Source organism: Mus musculus, chromosome 10 (genome assembly GCF_000001635.26).
Source record: "Mus musculus strain C57BL/6J chromosome 10, GRCm38.p6 C57BL/6J".
NCBI classification, from domain to species: domain Eukaryota; kingdom Metazoa; phylum Chordata; class Mammalia; order Rodentia; family Muridae; genus Mus; species Mus musculus.
The window spans coordinates 115,207,590-115,226,828 of NC_000076.6; the positions used below are offsets into that span (position 1 = coordinate 115,207,590).

At 41.5% G+C, this 19,239-nt stretch overlaps 1 protein-coding gene across 2 annotated transcripts in view; it reads right to left on the minus strand.

Moving 5' to 3' along the window:
* The window catches only part of Tbc1d15 (TBC1 domain family, member 15), a 53,623-nt gene that overhangs the window by 9,719 nt on the left and 24,665 nt on the right, over positions 1 to 19,239 (minus strand). The window contains exons 6-15 of one of the 2 annotated variants that reach the window (XM_006513957.4): positions 13,994 to 14,096; positions 13,099 to 13,149; positions 12,622 to 12,819; positions 11,563 to 11,691; positions 10,962 to 11,065; positions 9,973 to 10,067; positions 5,102 to 5,218; positions 2,607 to 2,707; positions 1,968 to 2,067; positions 1,308 to 1,405 (exon numbers count right to left, since the gene is read on the minus strand). In XM_006513957.4, coding sequence (XP_006514020.1) covers positions 1,308 to 1,405; positions 1,968 to 2,067; positions 2,607 to 2,707; positions 5,102 to 5,218; positions 9,973 to 10,067; positions 10,962 to 11,065; positions 11,563 to 11,691; positions 12,622 to 12,819; positions 13,099 to 13,149; positions 13,994 to 14,096 — 1,096 coding nt within the window. The remainder of the gene's footprint in view (positions 1 to 1,307; positions 1,406 to 1,967; positions 2,068 to 2,606; positions 2,708 to 5,101; positions 5,219 to 9,972; positions 10,068 to 10,961; positions 11,066 to 11,562; positions 11,692 to 12,621; positions 12,820 to 13,098; positions 13,150 to 13,993; positions 14,097 to 19,239) is intronic. The other variant, NM_025706.3, reaches the window with a different exon arrangement.

Genomic DNA, 19,239 nt, shown 5'->3' on the forward strand with positions numbered 1-19,239 from the left:
AAAAAACAACAACAAAAAAACCCAAAAGGTGGCAGGCAGTTGGGGGGCGGGGGGTCTAAGCTGGGAGGATAGGGAAAGGGGATTGGACGTGGGAAGTATTGGGGAAGGGATGAGCACAACTAAAACATTGCATAAAACCTCAAACCGGCCTGGTGTGGTGGCGCACGCCTTTAATCCCAGCACTCAGGAGGCAGAGGCAGGCAGATTTCTGAGTTTGAGGCCAGCCTGGTCTACAGAGTGAGTTCCAGAACAGCCAGGACTACACAGAGAAACCCTGTCTCAAAAAACAAAACAAAACAAAACAAAACAAAACAAACAAAAAACCCCAACCTATAATTAGCCCTGTCTCCAAGATGCGCGGGGGTAAATATGAGCACCAATTGAAGGAATGGCTTGAGACCCGTGCCATTAGAGGGAGCCCACCCCTGATACTATTAGTGTTATTCTGCTACACTTGCCCAGGAGCCTAGCATCATCATCATCAGACAGGCTTCACCCAGCAATTGATGGAAACAGATGCAAAGACCCACAGCTTGGGGAATCCTGCAGAACATGAAGAAGAAGGATTGTAGGAGCCACAGGGGTTAAAGACACCATAAGAAAACCTACAGAATCAACTAACCTGGGCACATGGGGTCTCACAGAGAGTGAACCACCAACCAGGAAGCCTGCACGGGACTGACGTAGGCCCTCTGTGTATATGTAACATTGTGCAGCTGGGCCTTCATGTGGGACTCCTAACGTGAGGAGCTGGGGCTATCTCTGACTACATAGCCTGCCCTTTCAACCCCTTTCTCTGAGTTGCCTCACCTAATCTCAAGATGAGCCTGGTCCTACTGCAATTGATATGCCAAAGCTGATTGATATATTTAAGGAAGGCCTCCCCCTTCTGAGAGGGGGAAGAGGTATGGACAGGGAGCAGAGGACTGGGCGAACAGGAGGGAAGCGAAAACGCAGTCAGGACCACATGAAATTAATTAATTAGAACAAAAACTCTCAAAGAATATACACTTAAAAATAAAATATAATAAAGTCAAATCTACCGAGTAAAGGGTACAGGTAACAAATGATTTAAAACACTTCTTTCCTGAGATAGCTCTGGGCCCCGGTCTCACGATGCTGTTCTTGAAGAAGAGTCTAAAACACCAAGAGTTGCACCTAGAGCTATCAGCTCTTACAGAAGAATGTAACATTCCTCCTGTCACAGTTTCAGGCTCACCCGCCTTAGACATTGCTGCGAAGCTATGAGAACACACAAGTCTACACAGAATAAACTGTTTCTTTCCATAATAAACGTAACAACTTACCTCCCATAATCGAAGTATATCTAGAAAACTAAATTCCCTTTTAAATCTGATTAAAAGCCATCTGAAGCAAAAATATAGATATCCAGAGTCCTGGGATTCTATACAGAAGAAAAAAAAATATGATTTATTCTTATGCTACTATGTCAGAATCAAGGAACCTTCCTCAAACTCAAATTATCTATTCTATGTTTCTAGAAGCCTTATATGTCTGACTATATTCTATCAATTCAATCAAGGAAGCAACTGAAATGTACAGGGTAACTTTAAAAAAAAAAACTAAACAAATATATAACTGTATGAAGACAAAATTATACAAAGTAATCTTAACACTTCTACTCTTTAAAAGAACTCAGGCAACAGCAGTAGAGCATTTTTGTCTTTAAAGGTTGCTTTATGGGGCACGGAGAGACTGCTCAGCAGTTGTAAGTACTTGTTGCTCTTAGAGAAGACCTGGGTTCAATCCCCAACATCTACGAGGTGGCTCATTACAACCCATAACCCCAGCTCCAGGGAATCAGACAGGCACACGCGTGCACAGATGCATGCAAGCCAAACATTCTTACACATCAAATAGTTCTTTTCAGTTGAAAATCAGTTCCTTTACATTCTTACAGGCGTTTCCCTACAATCTGCGTGTATAGTTGCCGTCACTCAACTTACCTAAATAGCTACAAAATCCACTGTCCAGTAACCTGAGTAAGGTACTCAACTGGATTAACTGCGTCTTCATGCCCTGCATTTGTTCTTCAAAATTTTGATGCTTTAAAAGAAAATAATTATCACACAATATTAGTAAGTATTTTGAAATACACTATTATTGTTAACTAAAAGTATAATCTAAGGATAAGTGTTGGCCCTCTACTGCACTGTTATGCTGAACCAACCAACAAGTAAATGAAAACCCAAAGCATCACTAGAGAGAGACAAAGAAAATCCCTTGGTCTGAGACGTCAGTAGACACTTAGCCTGCTGCTAAGCTTTGTCTCTGAAACTAGTGTGCCGTTCACAGATGTGAACTCATCTACTCATCTGTTTTCTAAGGTGGCATCATGGCTCTCTGACAGGACAGAAGCATTTGCTGTTCCCAATAATTACCACACTACCAACAGATATTGTCCATTTTCATACTCTAATATTTCTCCAGCCTCTTGAAAAGTTGTTAAAAAGAATTAAAACAAGATCATGCAGGAAACATTTCAAGCTCCACCCTAGTGGCTAGATATTACAATCAGTCTCAGGCACTAACATGACTGAACGCTTCAGAGTCGGTCTGAGCACAGGAGGAATCCCTCTGCTTACCATCTGGTCCATGTAAGAGGCAAAGCACCAAAAGGCATCCACTTCATTCTCCATCACATACAAAAGTGGGGAAAGTAAGTCGCTCATTCCTTGTACATATCCTAAAAAGAAGGGGAAAGTCTCTGAAAACCTAAATTTTATGAATCCTTTTGTGTATATCATCATCATGTAGCTGAAAATTCCTTTTCTATGAATTAAAACCTGGCAGATACATTCATGAAGAAAAGAAAAATAAAAAGATATTAATCTAGTAAGTATATGAGAAATATGAGCTGTTTGAGTGCCACGGTAGTCAGGTATCTAGCTGCTAGTGTGTGTTCTACTGCAGATATGGCCATCAAGGGCAGGCAACACCTCACTGCCACAGACAGGTGCCTCTCTCACGCTCCTCAGAAAAGCCACTTCAGCATTTGACACAGACTGTCACAGAAGTCCTAATCTTGGTGAAAATATAGTGGACACCTGACCACTGAGGTGCTCATCGCTAGCAGTACATCTACGACATGACCCCTTATACTCAAGGAACATTACTGAAAAGAGGACAGAAAGGTTCTAAAAGCCAGAGGACCAAGAAGTCAATTTTGTCTTCTGGATGCAACGGGGAAGCTGCACTCATGACTTCTCAACAATTCAGCTATCACACAAGATCTCAACCACGAAAGCACCAGTTGACATGGTAAAGAGGCAGTATCACGGGACCCCACCCTAGCAACAGGCAACCAATGACTACTGAGAGATGGAGGATTCGTTTTCCATGGACTACCTCCTCCATTGGCTATCTAATACCATGCATCAGCCCTAAACACATATGCATGCAGGCAGCATAGAATGGACCCAGGTTGTATTTATTTATTCACTCATTCAATATATATCTACACACACACACACACACACACACACACACAAACACACACACACACGGATAATTAAAGAAAAATAGGCCATGACTTTTAGAGGGAGCAAGGGGGTAACAGAGGATTGGAGTGAGCAGAGGGAAGGGAAATGGCATAATATTTTAATGAAAAAAATTTTTTTAAAGATGTGCAAAAGCACCATGTGAAAGAAAAGGGGTTAGAGAGATGGCTCAGTGGTTAAGAGCACTGACTGCTCTTCCAAAGGTCCTGAGTTCAAATCCCAGCAACCACATGGTGGCTCACAACCATCCGTAATGAGATCTGGCGCCCTCTTCTGGAGTGTCTGAAGACAGCTACAGTGTACTTACATATAATAAATTAAAAAAAAAAAAGAAAGAAAGAAAGAAAGAAAGAAAGAAAGAAAGAAAGAAGAAAGAGATGAAGAAATAACCCAGAAGAAAGTGAAATGCACACATTCAAACAGGCACTGCAGAGGATCTAGGCAGGCAGGCAAAGAAAACCCTCAAGGAAAAGAATTACTGAAATAATCAGAAAGAAAAGTCACAAGGCCAGAGTGACCAGGGGCAGCGTACCACAAACACACTAGCAGTGGAAAATGCCCTCTGCTTCGGCATGCACCACACTGGCTACCTCACACAAAGCACCACAAAACCCGCCTTTAAACAGCAGCGATCACCCAGTGCTTTCCCTTTTCCCTTGGTATTGACTGACCAAGGCTAGCAACTGCATTTCATCTTATTAGTTCCCTAGCAGCTAAGCTGTCTCTTAAACTTCCTTTTCTTTGATGGTGCAGTAACTTCTCAGTTATGACCCTACAGTACTTGATTATGTGAACAAGTAGTTCACACATACTCCAGGAGAGCCGGCCCAGCCCCTCGCAATGGATTGCAGTGCTGAAGGTACAGCGCTGTAGCTCTCAGCCTTCCTAATGCTGCAATCCTTTAACACAGCTCCTCACCTTGTGATGGTCTGGCTGGATTCAGCTGGATTCAACTGTGTGCAGTGTGGAGAGAGAAGACTTTCTCCATACAGAAGGGAAGGTTCTCCAGCCCAGGGTATCTGAGCAGCTGCACTCCTCTGCGAGAACCTCTAGATAAGCGCTCAAATCCAGAACGCTAACAAACGGAGATGCCCTGGGCCCAAGCAGTCCGGTGAGATGTACCTAACCTCAGCCTCTGTGTTTGTCCACTCAACAACAGAGCTCCTCTCGAGCCCTGCCCGGCTCTCAGGACTTTCCAAAGCTGGACATGACAAGGCCAGCGCCTTCTTCACCTGCACCCCTTAGTCTTTACATGCATTTCCTTACCACAGCAAGGCCAACCAGCCAGCCTTACAATAAACAAGTGGCTTCATCAAGACAAATGCAGCTAAGGCCACACCCCTAAGACTGCCTCAGCCGATACAGAAGTGCCCTGAAGGGATCCTGAAGGGATCCGTGCTGTTCTCTCAAAAAACTAAAATAACTCTAAAGTGCCCCGTGGCTGCTGTGGCAATCTAGGGCTCTGCCGTGGAGTCACACCCTCATAGGCTTCCAAAGCAATTACCACTTCAAGTCAGCTCATAACATTCTAAACCAAGCACACACAAGTCTTTATTTAAAGCAAGACCCAGGGCACTCACCTAAATCAAAGTCATACATACAGTAGGTCATCAAAATGTCGTGAAGCAGAATCAGCCCTGGGTTATCTTGGCCTTCATAAAACTTGTTCGTTCGATCTGTTCTGTTGACATCTTTCTCTAAAGAAGAAAATCACATATTTAAAAAATAAAACAAAACAAAAACCCAGATTCTTATACAAAGCTTTATCTAACAAGCACAGACTTTCCTATTTTACTTCTTGTCAAGCTTTAATTAAGGAAATAAAAATTCCTGGAGGACTGATTCCATAAAGAGCTGTCCTTTGGTCTCCACACATGGCGCTCTTGGGCGCCCTGGGTCAGTTTTTCTTTATTGCGCTCCACCATGCGCTTGTCTTCTCATCACAGAAACCTCGGTCCCACCTGTCTGCTGCTCCAATCTCTCCATCTGCTTAGAGACGTTTGCCAAACCTGCACGTGCCATGTCCAAGTGCTTTGCTGGTCCTCCTGAGCTCAGCTGATCTTGTCAAGCAACAAGCCACCAAGCACCCCTTACCAGCAAACCCAGATCACCTCAGCACTGTCCGCACAAAAAGCCCTGAGCCGTGTTCACGAGTCTCTTAGGAACCCATGGCCTCATGCTGTCCTTCCTCCTCCCTTGCTGCTGCTTTCCCTGCTTTCCCCATAACATCCTCACTTGTAAATGAAAGTACCCAAGTACCTCATTCCTGGGACCTCTGCCCACCAGCCTGCCTAGTTGGCAAATGTTATTAGTTTTCTCAGTCTCTGAACCAGTGTGTTGGTGACCCTACACTTATCTCCAGCTCTTAACTCACCTACAACTTGAGGTCCCTCATACTAACATATTAGTTAGTGAATACCCAATATATACCTCAAAATCATCAATTTATCGAAAACTGAATTCCAAATAGCCCCTTAAAAACTGCCTCCCCCTCCGGCTTCTCTCTCCTGTATTGAAAGCACAGCAACTCCAGGTTTCCAGTTGCTCACAATAAAAACGACATTCATCCTTCCTTCCCTTCACTGACACTGACACGAAATCTTCAAACTAGAAACCAGTTCACCGCACCCCCAACTCTGACTCCACTCTAGCGGTGATGTCCTGGGCTCTTCTCTAAACCCTCAGGGTCCCTGAAAAATAAGTCTAGACTCTGCTGTCTCCTCTGCCCTGAAACCCCCTCACCTCGGAGTTGCAGGACAAATACCACAGCTGCTTCGGCCTCCGTGAGTTTGCCGGTTGCCAGGCTCGCACGCCAAGAAGTCATCACCTCTCACCTGGACTAGGCGCTGCCTCAAATGGCCGTTCTCACACTGCTGTTGGCCCTCTAGAGCTATTCTGCAAGCAGCTACCAATGTGTGCCGATAAACCATAACTCAGCCCAAGCTACGTTCCAGCTTGAAGCCCTTCTCATTTGAGCAACTGTCAGCTTACGCACCAGGTTTCACTCAATAGTCAATACATCAACGTTCTTGTCAAGTCTATCAACAACGTGGGTCCTCTAACTCTGCACTGCCACCATCTCTTACTTAGACTTCTACCTCCTACTGACCAAGCTTCTGTAGTCCTGCTTGTATCTTAGATAACTTTCTTATTCCTATTTACAACTTGATATGACCCATTTTCACCTAGCAGCAAAAACAAATCTAAATAATACATTTTTACAATGCCCCAATGGTTTTCTATTACACTTAAATCCACCTTCTTATGACCCACAAAACCTACAGCCTCCTGTGCAGAGGTGTGCAGACATGAATACATGTCTACAGGTATACATGGGGCATGAACATCCATGCGTGACCCCAAAGGTTTTTCCCACTGCTCCACCTGGCCCTTTTTGGAAGCAGTGTTTTTCACTGCACCCAGGCCTCACTAAATGGCAAGACCAGCTGACTAGTAAGCCCCGGTGGACCACTTATCACACGTGCATGCATGAGTGCTTTAAAAGCCACTAGAATATCAGATTAAACAAATCAGTAATCTTTATTTTCCTCTAAAAAAGAACAAAATGAAAAAAAAAAAAAAACCATGTCTCAATTCAAATCATACAGAGACTAAGCTAAGTGGGAGGTAAAGACAGAAGTATCAAGAGTTCAAGGCTATTCAGGAATGAGGGACCAAAAAGAGAGCTACTACAGCTTAAAGTGTAATGGGAAGATGATCCGGTGTAGCCTCCCCCAGCCTGAAGTGGGCTGGTGCAGACCTTGTCGCCACTGAGGTGGGGCCACCTGGGCTGTAGCCTTCAGACCAAGATGGCTCTATTGTTCAGTCACCTGCGCTGCTGAGAGACCCTTGAGCCATTCCAGAGACACATCCTATCCTGCAAGTCACCTACAGGCTGGCTCTGGGCACCAAGAATGGATTGGTGGGGGATGGGCCTCCCCCCTTTATAAGCACAGTCTCTTAGTAAACTCGTGGGCTTTGATCAGAGCAATTTGTCTTGGCCTCATTCTTCTCTCGCAGTCTAGCCCCAGCCTGCCTTTCAGGAGTATCCCGTTCTTGTATCCGGCATGTATTAAAAGAATCCTTTCTAGGCTGGGCATTTTATGTCCAAACAAGAGGTGAAGGGAACACAGTTCATCACCATTTTTTCTACGGACACTGGAAACAGTAGGTGCCTTCAGATGGAATCGTTCAACCCATGACAAAGAGCCCCAAGCGTTTTGCCTTAGGCAGATAAGGAACTTACTGGGAGAGGAGGTGTTATGGCCAACAGACTCATTATTAGACTGACCTTTCTACATATAACTTAGAGGGCTCTTTGCTTAAGACAAGAGTTTTGCTATGTAGTTCTGGCTGGCCAGAATTACATATTATGTATCATGTTGTGTGTGTGTGTGTGTGTGTGTGTGTGTGTGTGTGTGTGTGTACTATGAGACTAAATTCAAATCACTTTGCCTGCCTCCATTTCCCAAGTTCTGGAATTACATATATACACCAGTATAGTCAGCTTAAATTAGAGTTCTTTCTTCCACAGGTGGGTGGTAGTGGCAACAGTAATGACAAGAAGAAAAAAAAAATGGGTTTATTTGATTTTCTGGAGTCCACCTTCTTGAGTTCTTTATATATATTGGATATTAGTCCCCTATCTAATTTAGGATTGGTAAAGATACTTTCCCATTCTGTTGGTGGCCTTTTGTCTTATTGACGGTGTCTTTTGCCTTACAGAAGCTTTGCAGTTTTATGAGGTCCCATTTGTGGATTCTCGATCTTACAGCACAAGCCATTGCTGTTCTATTCAGGAATTTTTCCCCTGTGCCCAGATCTTAGAGGCTTTTCCCCACTTTCTCCTCTGTAAGTTTCACTGTCTCTGGTTTTATGTGGAGTTCCTTGATCCACTTAGATTTGACCTTAGTACAAGGAGATAGGAATGGATCGATTCGCATTCTTCTACATGATAACCGCCAGTTGTGCCGGCACCATTTGTTGAAAATGCTGTCTTTTTTCCACTGGATGGTTTTAGCTCCCTTGTCAAAGAACAAGTGATCATAGGTGTGTGGGTTCATTTCTGGGTCTTCAATTCTATTCCGTTGGTCTACTTGTCTGTCGCTATACCAGTACCATGCAGTTTTTATCACAATTGCTCTGTAGTACAGCTTTAGGTCAGGCATTTGTGAGGCTATGCCGGTGCCTAGCAAACACAGAAGTGGATGCTCACAGTCAGCTATTGGATGGAACACAGGGCCCCCAATGGAGGAGCTAGAGAAAGTACCCAAGGAGCTAAAGGGGTCTGCAACCCTATAAGTCAAACAACAATATGAACTAACCAGTCCCCCACCCCTACCCCCCTCGCAAGCTCGTGTCTCTAGCTGCATATGTAGCAGAAGATGGTCTGGTCGGCCATCATTGGGAAGAGAGGCCCCTTGGTCTTGCAAACTTTATATGCCTCAGTACAGGGGAACTCCATGGCCAAGAAGTGGGAGTGGGTGGGGAGGGGAGTGGGAAGGGGGATATGGGGGACTTTTGAGATAGCATTTGAAATGTAAATGAAGAAAATACCTAATTAAAAAATTTTTAAAAAAAAGACTTTCTGTGTTTATAAACCTATAAACATCCATATATAAATTCAATATAAAAATTTGAGACTAAGTCCTAATGTTATGCAAATTTATATAAAACAAGACATGAAAAGACAGTTCACGAGTACTAAACCTGGATTCCATTCTCATCAACCATGTGACAAAGGACAAGCCATTCTTATTAATGCTTCTGTTTTCTCATGTGTAAAACCAACTGTGAGTTGAGATAGGCCAGGCAGGTGTGTACAGCAGCCTTCGATAATTTTAGATTTGATTTTTACCACAGGGGCCAGGTATCCCAGGACTAAGTCTATAAATGGTCTTAGCACTAAAACTGTGCCAAGCATCTCTTTTTAGTTATTTCCAGGTAAATACTCTATTTTCAAATTCAAAAACTTCCCACTTAAAATCCCTTAACTAAAGTAAACTGCCCGGCATGGTGTGCATCAGAGCTCAGGAGGCAGAGGCAGAGACGCTCAGCCTTCAAAACCAGCCGGGCCTACATGACAAGCTCAGGATAGCTGACTACACAGACCCTGGGGAGCAGGGATATGTACATTAAAGCTAACCATAATTATCTCCAGGTAGCAAAAACAAATCTTTATTTTCTTTTTGGTCACCTACAGTTTCTAATTTTTGACAATAAGCACAACATCACTTTCGCAGGGAATAAAAAAAAATAGGTCTTTTAAAATAAGGATATAATCTTTCCGTAATTCACATTTTGGAATGACAGTAGTCCATCAGTACTTAAACATGCAAAGGCCATCATTTAACAGGCCTGCTAGACTACACATAAATGTATATTACCCACAGTTTCCAATTCGGATTTCTTTTGAGCCCCAGTATCGATGCTATCACGTATGGAAACCTACCGATCAGACTTCTGTAGTCTCTCAGGCGTGAGTTTCTCTTCTCCTGAGCCTCACTGACAGACTTCCACTGCAGTTTCATCCTGAAGTACTCATCACTGTAGGAGACAGGGACATCAGGACGCCATTGAACCTTGTGTCTGTGACACTGCTTACTTGAGTTGTGTATACATAGTATATCAGAGTATCTATGACGGTGGCAGTAAGTTTACAAACATGACAGTGAAGTGTTTAGACACACGTGAAAACAGGAAAATAGATGGGATCAACTTCAGCTGCTAGCATCTTAGGTACACCTTAATACATTTCAATTCTTGAAATGATTTCTAAACTTATTCTACTTATTAAATATTTGAGCCACTAAAGCTCTTGAATAAATATAAAGAATTCAAATAACCTTTTAAACCCAACGTTAAAAGTTATTTTCCTGTTTTATTACTAGAAAACTTGTTAATATAAAAAGAAAGGACAAAGACCTTTGATATGCACATAATGGTTGAAAATAGTTTAAAGTCAAAGGTAAGACATAAAAATACCTGGGAAGTTAGCTATATTTCTCTACAAGAATAAGAAAGAGACGCTTTCTTTTATGTGACCATTGTATGAGCACATGAAAATAACTTATAGTTAATATAAACAGCAAATACACGTATAACCCAATTCTACAATTTCATAACTAAATTATAAAACCAACAGAAATGAGTACTATACCTTATATCTAAATAGTTGTCTTTATGCAAAGCTAGCACAGAAAACTTGGACCTTCTACCATGTTTACATAGTCACAAACATAGCTGTAACAAGATCCTTCTAAATAAGTGTTTCTGACTTGAAATAATTACATTGCTTCTAATTTTTAAATTGAAACAATGAAATCTAATTGTCCTCCCATTTCCTGCTGGTCTACTCCAAATCTTTCCGTAAAAACTTAATTTGTATGGGTGGGTTACTTGAGTTTCTCTGGTAAAAATACAAAAGCATCATTTACTTACGTTTTTTGTTTTTGTAACTGAGTTCTTTCCTCTTTGGTACTATCCCAAGGAAAATAACCCAGGAGAAATTTCCATGCTTGCTTTCTTAATGAATGACTAAGACCCTAAAGAAAGTATTCATATTAATCACATTAGTTAAAAAAATAAACAAAAACAGTACTCTTAAGTTCACAAAACTTGACTATAAATAAACAGGAAACTTAATACCTAAGTTTTATATCTCTAAATAATTCAATGAATACTATCTTGTTTCTTGTGTCTAGACCCTGGCAATGTTAGTAGTTGCCAAACTGCCAAAAACAAGCACACAGCAGACTGCACAGTGGACAGAAGGCTGAGGAGGGAGAAGGTCAACCTTACTGGGTAGGACAATGCTACTCTTATAAGGCTTCTCATGGAACCCACACAACAAAATCAGAACAATTATCTTCTCTAGATGTATGGACATCTGCAAACTCAGCACTCGGCACTGTAAGCCCCCACTCTTCCTCTTAACACAGTATTTTATTATATCTTTCATTAAGAAATGAGAGTCAACTCTTCGTGCAAAAGCAAGCAAGCAGCCCAGCTCTGACACAATGAGAAGCACAGGTGGCCCCACCCCTCTGAATATCTTTTGCTTCATGCTCTCCACGGCTACGAGTCTTCCTTCAGGGTCAAGGCTCTTGTTCCATTCTTCCAGGGACACTGGCTCCCGCCTTTGCACAACAGGTCGCTCTCCCAAATCAATCTACAACAGGAGGAGAAATAAAGAGTACTTCTCACACATATGTACATGAAATCAAGGCGTAAGTAAAAGCTAAGACACTGTTTCTCAGGCAGGAGCGTTACTGCTCCTCCATCCTTCCTTCCTTGTCCAGTTTTAAGGTTAGGGGCAGCGTTATTAGGCAGCGCCACACACATTTCCCTCTATGGAACAAATTCAGAGACTGCACTGATTCAAACTACTTGTCCTTACATCTTCAATTACATAGTAAAAATCATTCAGCGTCAATTCTATGAAACCCTCAATCAAATGGTATATTATTAAGAAGAGATAGACTATATAATTATTCCACTATCACACTCTAAAATTAGCTTTTCTTACAAACTGAGGTTTGCAATTCTCAAAACTGATTCATGACTCATTCGTCCCACTTGGCAGTTTCTACTGTTTTTATTCGATTAATAGATGCTAGTGATTTTAAGATACTATTTAAAGATAAAGCCTTTAATTAAGTACCACAACTTACAAATTTACAATTTTATAATTATGAGCAAGCCTCAAGTTGCAGCAAGCTCAAAAGCCTTGCTGAACATTATATAAAGATTTGCTTTCTTTCAAGGCCCAAACTCATCTTAGTAAAGACTTATAAGTCGAACCAGAGCCCTAAGTCCTGTCAAGCTGCCTCTGGCACCTACACAGAAATGGGCAAATTACAAACAAACCTAACAGGCGACAGGCAAACTCGGCATTCCTTTTACTGTTCTGCGCTCCACAAAACAACTGCCAGAAGATGAGGCGATAATGAAGAGATAGCACATGAGACAAATCAGCAAACCGAGCTACTCTGAGTGGGCTGCAGAAATCAGCTATGAAAAAGGAGCTCCGTCTTCTGTAGTAGTCACTGCATGCTTCTACTGCAACGCCAAGACCTAGACCACTTTAGTCCCCACTCACTCTAGTGATGACTTCAAATCCTGGCTCTTCTTGCTGGTTTATCTTGAGTCCTGGGATAGCGTCACTAAGAAAATCTGCCATTTCTGAAGGTGGTCGTTGATGTGTAGAGGGATCGCTGCCTCGCAAACTGTCAAAAATGTAGTTTGTAACTTTGGAAAATCCTACCATGGTTGCTGTATAAGGATCCTTTTTAATTTTCTAGGTAGTAGAAAAAAATATTAGCATTAGTAATTTAAAAAATAAGGAACAAATTATCCTGTAAGTGGCAAACAGCAAAGCTTCTAAAGGGAGGGAAATCAGAGCTAAAACGTCTGTTATGATTATCTTAGGGTTTTTTCTAGAAAGAAATTTTAAGTTTAAACCATTTAGTTAAAATAGCTTAATAGACGACAAATCAATGCTACTGATTGAATTGCTGATCAGCAAATGCTCTGCAGGCCTCAGTCAATCTGCATACAGAATGCACACAGGGCTTACTCTCCAGTGGTGAATGGCCCACAACAGCTTTCTTCTGTCTAGCAGGCCTGCCTTCACAAAAAAGAAGAAAAAAAGAAAAAAAAGAAAAAGAAAAAAATACAGATATGTATTTCTTGAAGTGTGCACTACCACACTAACACAAAATATTTAATAGATAAATTTAAAAGCTGGGTTTGTTTAGGTAAGAGCTGATATTTTAATTGATCTAAATTAGCTGCTTACGTCAAAAAACATGTCTAGGGCAGAGCTGTCCTGAAAACAGCAAAGTCTTTTTTCTGTCTAGTCCTAGGGTTGTTCCTAAAGCCTGCTAAGACAGCTGTTTATTACAGCATTCCTCAGAAGACGGTTTCTAAGGAGAAGACCCTCTGTCCTCCTTGTTTCTCAACTCTCCATTTATGTTGTTAATCTTTACACGGCCTAAGTCAAGACAAGGGGCCAGAATCCTAGCAAGCACTCGGGCATGTGCCACGGGGCTGAAGCAGGGGCCCTGCACGGGTTCAGTGAGTGCTTTTAGTCAAAAGCAAGACTCTACCTAAACACATTTGGAAGAACCCGATACATCCTAATATCCACACTATCTATTGAGAAGTAAAACAAAAATTCAGATTGCTTTTTTTTCTAAACTAATCATTAAGCTGAAATATCCTACTCTGTGATCCTTCACATGAATGAAAAGCATAATTGAAATGTGCTGCCTTATTTCAGCACTATGAAAAAGGAAAGACCTGGCTCTATAGTAATTATCACTCTAAGAGTGATACACAGTACTACGCCCTAAACATCACAGACGACACCTGCTCATTCTCTGGTCTGAAATCAGGGGAGGAGGAATACAAATGACAGAATCAAACTGACACACAGATAAAGAATACATCTAAGGACTATAACCACATACTTGTATTAAGCCATATGCTGGTTCATCAAGAAGATTTTCAAAAGACTGTGAGAGACTCTTATTCTGACAATTGACTAGAAGTGTTCTACTATCTTGTGGTGACCTGTAAATAGAAATGGAGATTTTTAGAAATTACTACCACAATATTTCAATTATCTCCTAATAATTACTAGTGCATTTAAAAACAAAACAAAACAACAACAAAAAAAAAACCCTCTAGCTCCAGAAGTTTCTTAGTAAAAAAAAATTCCCTATTAGCAAATACCTAGAACTATAAAAAAACCTTCATGAAACAGGAAATATTAAACTTGTGTTTGTGTGTTGAGACAAGTTTCTCTGTGTAGCCCTGGCTGTCCTGGAATGTACTGTGTAGACCAGGCTGGCCTAGAACTCAAGAGATCCATCTGCATCTGCCTCCCAAGTGCTAGAATTAAAGACATGCACCACTTAACTTACTGTGTGTGCATTCTGCTTACATGTACGTATGTAGGACACATGTGTACCTGGTACCAAGAGGCTAGAAAAGGGCATCAGACTCTGAAAAACTGTATTAAAGGTGGTTGTGAGTGGTAAGTGTGGGACCTGGGAACTGAGCCTGCTTCTTCTGCGAGAATCGCAATTTCTCTTAACTACTGAGCCATCTCTCCAATCAAAATACTACATCTTAAAATGGAATGTAACAAACATATTTTTATGATTTTATTCTAGGGAAAGTCAAAAATGTTTATGTTATGGTGAAACTGAATCTTTAGATAAAATTTACAACAGTAAAGTCTACAATATATATGTCTTTGCTATAAAAGAACGAATGAAACCAAACTGTAGGATTCAAGTATGTGATATATACAAAATAAGAAACATATTTTGAAATGGTTTCCAAATTTGCCCCACAGCTTTTAAGTAATACAATACAAAATGTTTAAAAATACAAGATATGAAGGTTCTTTGATAATGATGCTAACCATAACTATACATGCATACATTAAAAAGTGTTTACACACACACACACACATACATACATACATATGTCCAGTGACCACGCAGTTCTAGTTTTCTTACTAAAGGCTGAAGAACAGGTCTCTTTCCACACTCTGTAGTAACCAGAGCACACACTGTGCTTCTTTCACAGAGTCAGACTCGCTAACCAGTCTTTTTCTATTGTTTTATGACCTAGTAAGTTAGCTGTAATAAATCTATAAATGCTCTATGGTTAAAATAAAAACTAAATGTTTTCTGCTGCAATACACCTCTAGTTTATTACAAATGTTTGAGATAAGATCTTCAATAACAGCTATCTCGTCTTGATTCTAACAGAACAGGATAAAGCAGAAATGCTAGAGGGGATATGAAATCCAAAAGAGGATCTTTTCCCAACCTGGTTATAAGCAACACTGGATCCTTGAGAGACCATAGAAGCTAATACACAGTATGTTTGGGGTGGGGGTGGTCCTAGGCAGCTAGGATGAGGGCCTTAAGCCCACGCCCACAGCGGCACACCTACTCCAACCAACAGGACCCCACCTCCTAACAGTGCCACTCCCTGGGTCAAGCATATATAAACCATCACAGGGGCGCAATTAAAACATATTACACTTTCATTCATTATGTCTTTCTGAAACTAGGGCAGGTGATTAAAATGCAGAGCCATGGATCTTCTTATTGCAAGTCATGTTTACAATAGGCCGACTTTTAAATGTGCACCTGAAAAGCAGACGATGTGCACGTGTAGGGACGTGTAGGGACTGCTCCTTCTAACACAGCATTTACTGGTGCTGGGTTATTTTGTTTCTAACAATCCATTACATCGAGTCACTTAAAATCTTAATTAAAAAAGAAAGTAAAAGCATTGTCTGACCTACAGGAAAGGAATAAAATGTACACTCTTCAGCTCCTGGAGTCAGCCAACTCTACCGCCCCAAAGCATCAGAGTGACCCTTAACCTGCCCACAGGAGATCCAAGTGCAGTACAAGCCAGCAGCCACATATCTTCATCTTTTAATACTGTACACTCCCTGACGGATACTGCAGGTCCTCCTTGGGGAAATGATGAAGAAATGTAAGGCTCAACTACCCTGAAGGAAGTCATCAAAGTGTTAGAAAACACAGTGAACGAGGGAGAGAGCACTATCAGGCAACTTCACTAAAAAGGACTGGCTTTCAGAACATGCTTATAACTGCCAAGTTATCACACTGATTTAATCTCAAAGTATGTATTCTGGGAAGCTAATCTCTCATGCTAAAAAAAGATTTTAAAACTTAATGTCATACTAAAATGAACTTTAAGTTATGTTAGCACCAGCAATTGTAACACTGCCTGCAAAAAGTTAAAGGGAAAAAAATTGCAATAGTAAGAGTATCACCTAAAAATTGGACGTGCTTCCCAGCTCCAACATGAGCCACCAGACTTAGAAACCATATTGAACAATGTCTGTGCGTGGGTCTGACCCAGAAGCTACTTTGTACTGTTCCTGTCCCACTAATGAAACACAGTAACAGCACTGCAGCCAACAGCAAAGAGACTCAGTGTAAAGAAAAAGTCAATGCAGAGACGGGGAGAGACAGGGCTCAGCTATTAGGAGCACTGCCTGCTCCTCTAAAGAGCCTGGGGTTGAGTCTCAGAATCCACAAGAACATGATATACACACATACATGCAGACAAAACACCTACACACATAAACTATTTTTAAATCAATGTTACAGAATATTCACAGTGACAAACTTTATATATAGTAACTAACCTTGGGAATAGTGTGATATGATAAAACAGCCATTTTGCTTTTTTAAAAAAAAGTTTCTACTGTTTATTCATGTAGTAATGTGGAAAAAAAAAAACAACCAACAACAACAACAAAAAAAAAACCACTGCCTGTATTAGAAAATAATTCAATAGAATTAAAATGCTTCCCACACATTCTAACAAACACTTGAGTTTCCAGGAAAGTTTTTGTGGTTACATGTCGGTAATATGGTGATTTCTTCTTAGTATCTGCAGTTCAACAACTACATTCTTTTCTTCAAGTGAATACAGAGCTTTAAATGATAATAAATAAAAGCTTACTATATCAATGCAACATTGGTTATCTAAAACAGAAAACCATGTAATAGATAGTAAGCACCAAGAAGCTAGAGAACCTGAAATGGCAAAGAATGCACCGCTGGCCTCCCTCCATCTTTCTGGCTCTATAGCCCAGCCTGTCCCAAGAGCGCTAGCATTCTCTGCTCACCCACTTCAAGACCCTGCTCAGTGGGAGGGAAACAATACTTAAGGAGTCAATGCCATTAGGATGAGATGTCAGTATTGTTTGTCAAGTTACTACAACTTGGAATCACATAGGAGACAAAGCTTAGGCTTGTGGGGGTTATCTGTGACTAGCTGCATAGGTCTAACTGAGTTGGGAAGACATCCTGAATATGGATAGTTGATCAAACGTATGAATTTTTATATTGGTAACTATTTGGAAAATCTTTTTGTGCTTATATTCACTGTGTATTACATCTATAAAGTATGATGTAATTCAAAATAATTTGTGGCAGGAAAGCAGTATCTATTACAACTGAAATGTTATTATTTATTTCATTGATGCTGGTGTGATAATTAATGTGGCTGTAAACATGACACTATCTAGAATGACCTAGGAGGCAAGCCTCTAGGTACACCAGTGAGGGTGGGAAGGGCAGGACACTGCATTGGGCTGGGGGACTGGACTGAACAGAAAGGAGACGGAGCTGAGTGCCATCCCCTCATCTTTCTGACTGCAGATGCAATGTTAGCAGCTGCCCAAGCTTCAGCTCCCATGTCTTCTCCACATGGCTCACTGGAACCCTTTCTCCTTCCTTAAGTCCCTTTGCCTAGTACTCTATCACAGCAATGGGGAAAGCAAACAAAGCAGATGGTCTCTACAATGCTACACAATCCACAAAAGCAGAAGCCATACTTCTTGTGACCACTGCTACTTTCCCATCCAGTGCTTCATCTAAGACACCGTGTTCATAGCTACCCATTTTCAAAGAGAAGCACTTCTTAAGAAACTCTCCTCCTGGGGGAGACCTGTCTGGGAGAAAAGGAGAATACACTGCATGGCTGCTGTAACACTCTATAGGCCTCTCCTCGGTCTTGGATCTTCTTACCAAAGAGAATGTGCTTCTCCTGTGCCCAGTTATACAGCAAGTGAGCTGGCTCACATGGGAAGTATGAGGTGAGCACTAACCATGCCGGCATAAACTACAATGCCACGAACTTCCATCTCCCTGACAACAGCACCTTCGCTCCACCTTTCCTCCCTGTTTACATACTGCCTACATAACATGACCACGACACACTCAATTGCTTAAGTGTAAGTCACAGAACTCGTGTGTCTCTATATAGTAAGGGAATTTGTCTGTAGTCCAAGTATCTAGCAGTCGCTTAGTCCCACAAGGAAAGCAGTCAAAGAAGAATGAATCCTCCTCCTTCCAATGCCCTTATGTAGTTCTCCAGCAGAAGGTGTGGCCGAAATTAAAGGTAGGTGCCACCAAGCCTGGATCTGGGACTTGCTCTGTCCCAGATGATCTTGAACTCAGAGATCTCCTTGCCTTACTCTCCTGGGATTCATAGCCACTATGCCTCAAGATCTCCATGCCAAGACCCAGGTCAGACACTTGTACCGCTCAGCCTCAAGACCAGGGCCCTCAGGATCAGGGCCCCAGGCGAGCCTTCCAATGCTGCACTGGACTTCATTCTGGATACCATCAGCTGACAACCAGGAACAGCCACTAAACTCATCCAGTGTAAAAACATCCTATGACCTGACATTTTACCAATCTCCCATTTCTCTTTGAAATTATACAGAAATATTTTTGTAATACTCTTTCAAAAGTATATATCAAACATAATTATCATTTATTCATTCAACTTTAATTGGACATCTATATTATACTGGGTATTATGGGTAGGAACAAGGAAAAAAATGAAAACAAGATACCATCTCTAGCCTTCTGAAGTTTACTTTTCTAGAGTAGAACACAAAAAAATAAATAAAGCAATACCTTGGGGTTTCACTGCTATCATAAAACACCACGAACACAAGCAACTTGGAGGGGAGAGAAAAGTCAGAGCAGATCTGGAAGCAGGAGCTGACGCAGAGGCCATGGAGGGCGCTGTTCACTGGCTTGCTCCACCTCTTTGGCTCAGCCCATGACCGCCAGCCCAGGGGTGGCACTGCCCACGGTGAGCTGGATCTTCTCACATCAATCATCAACCAAGAAAA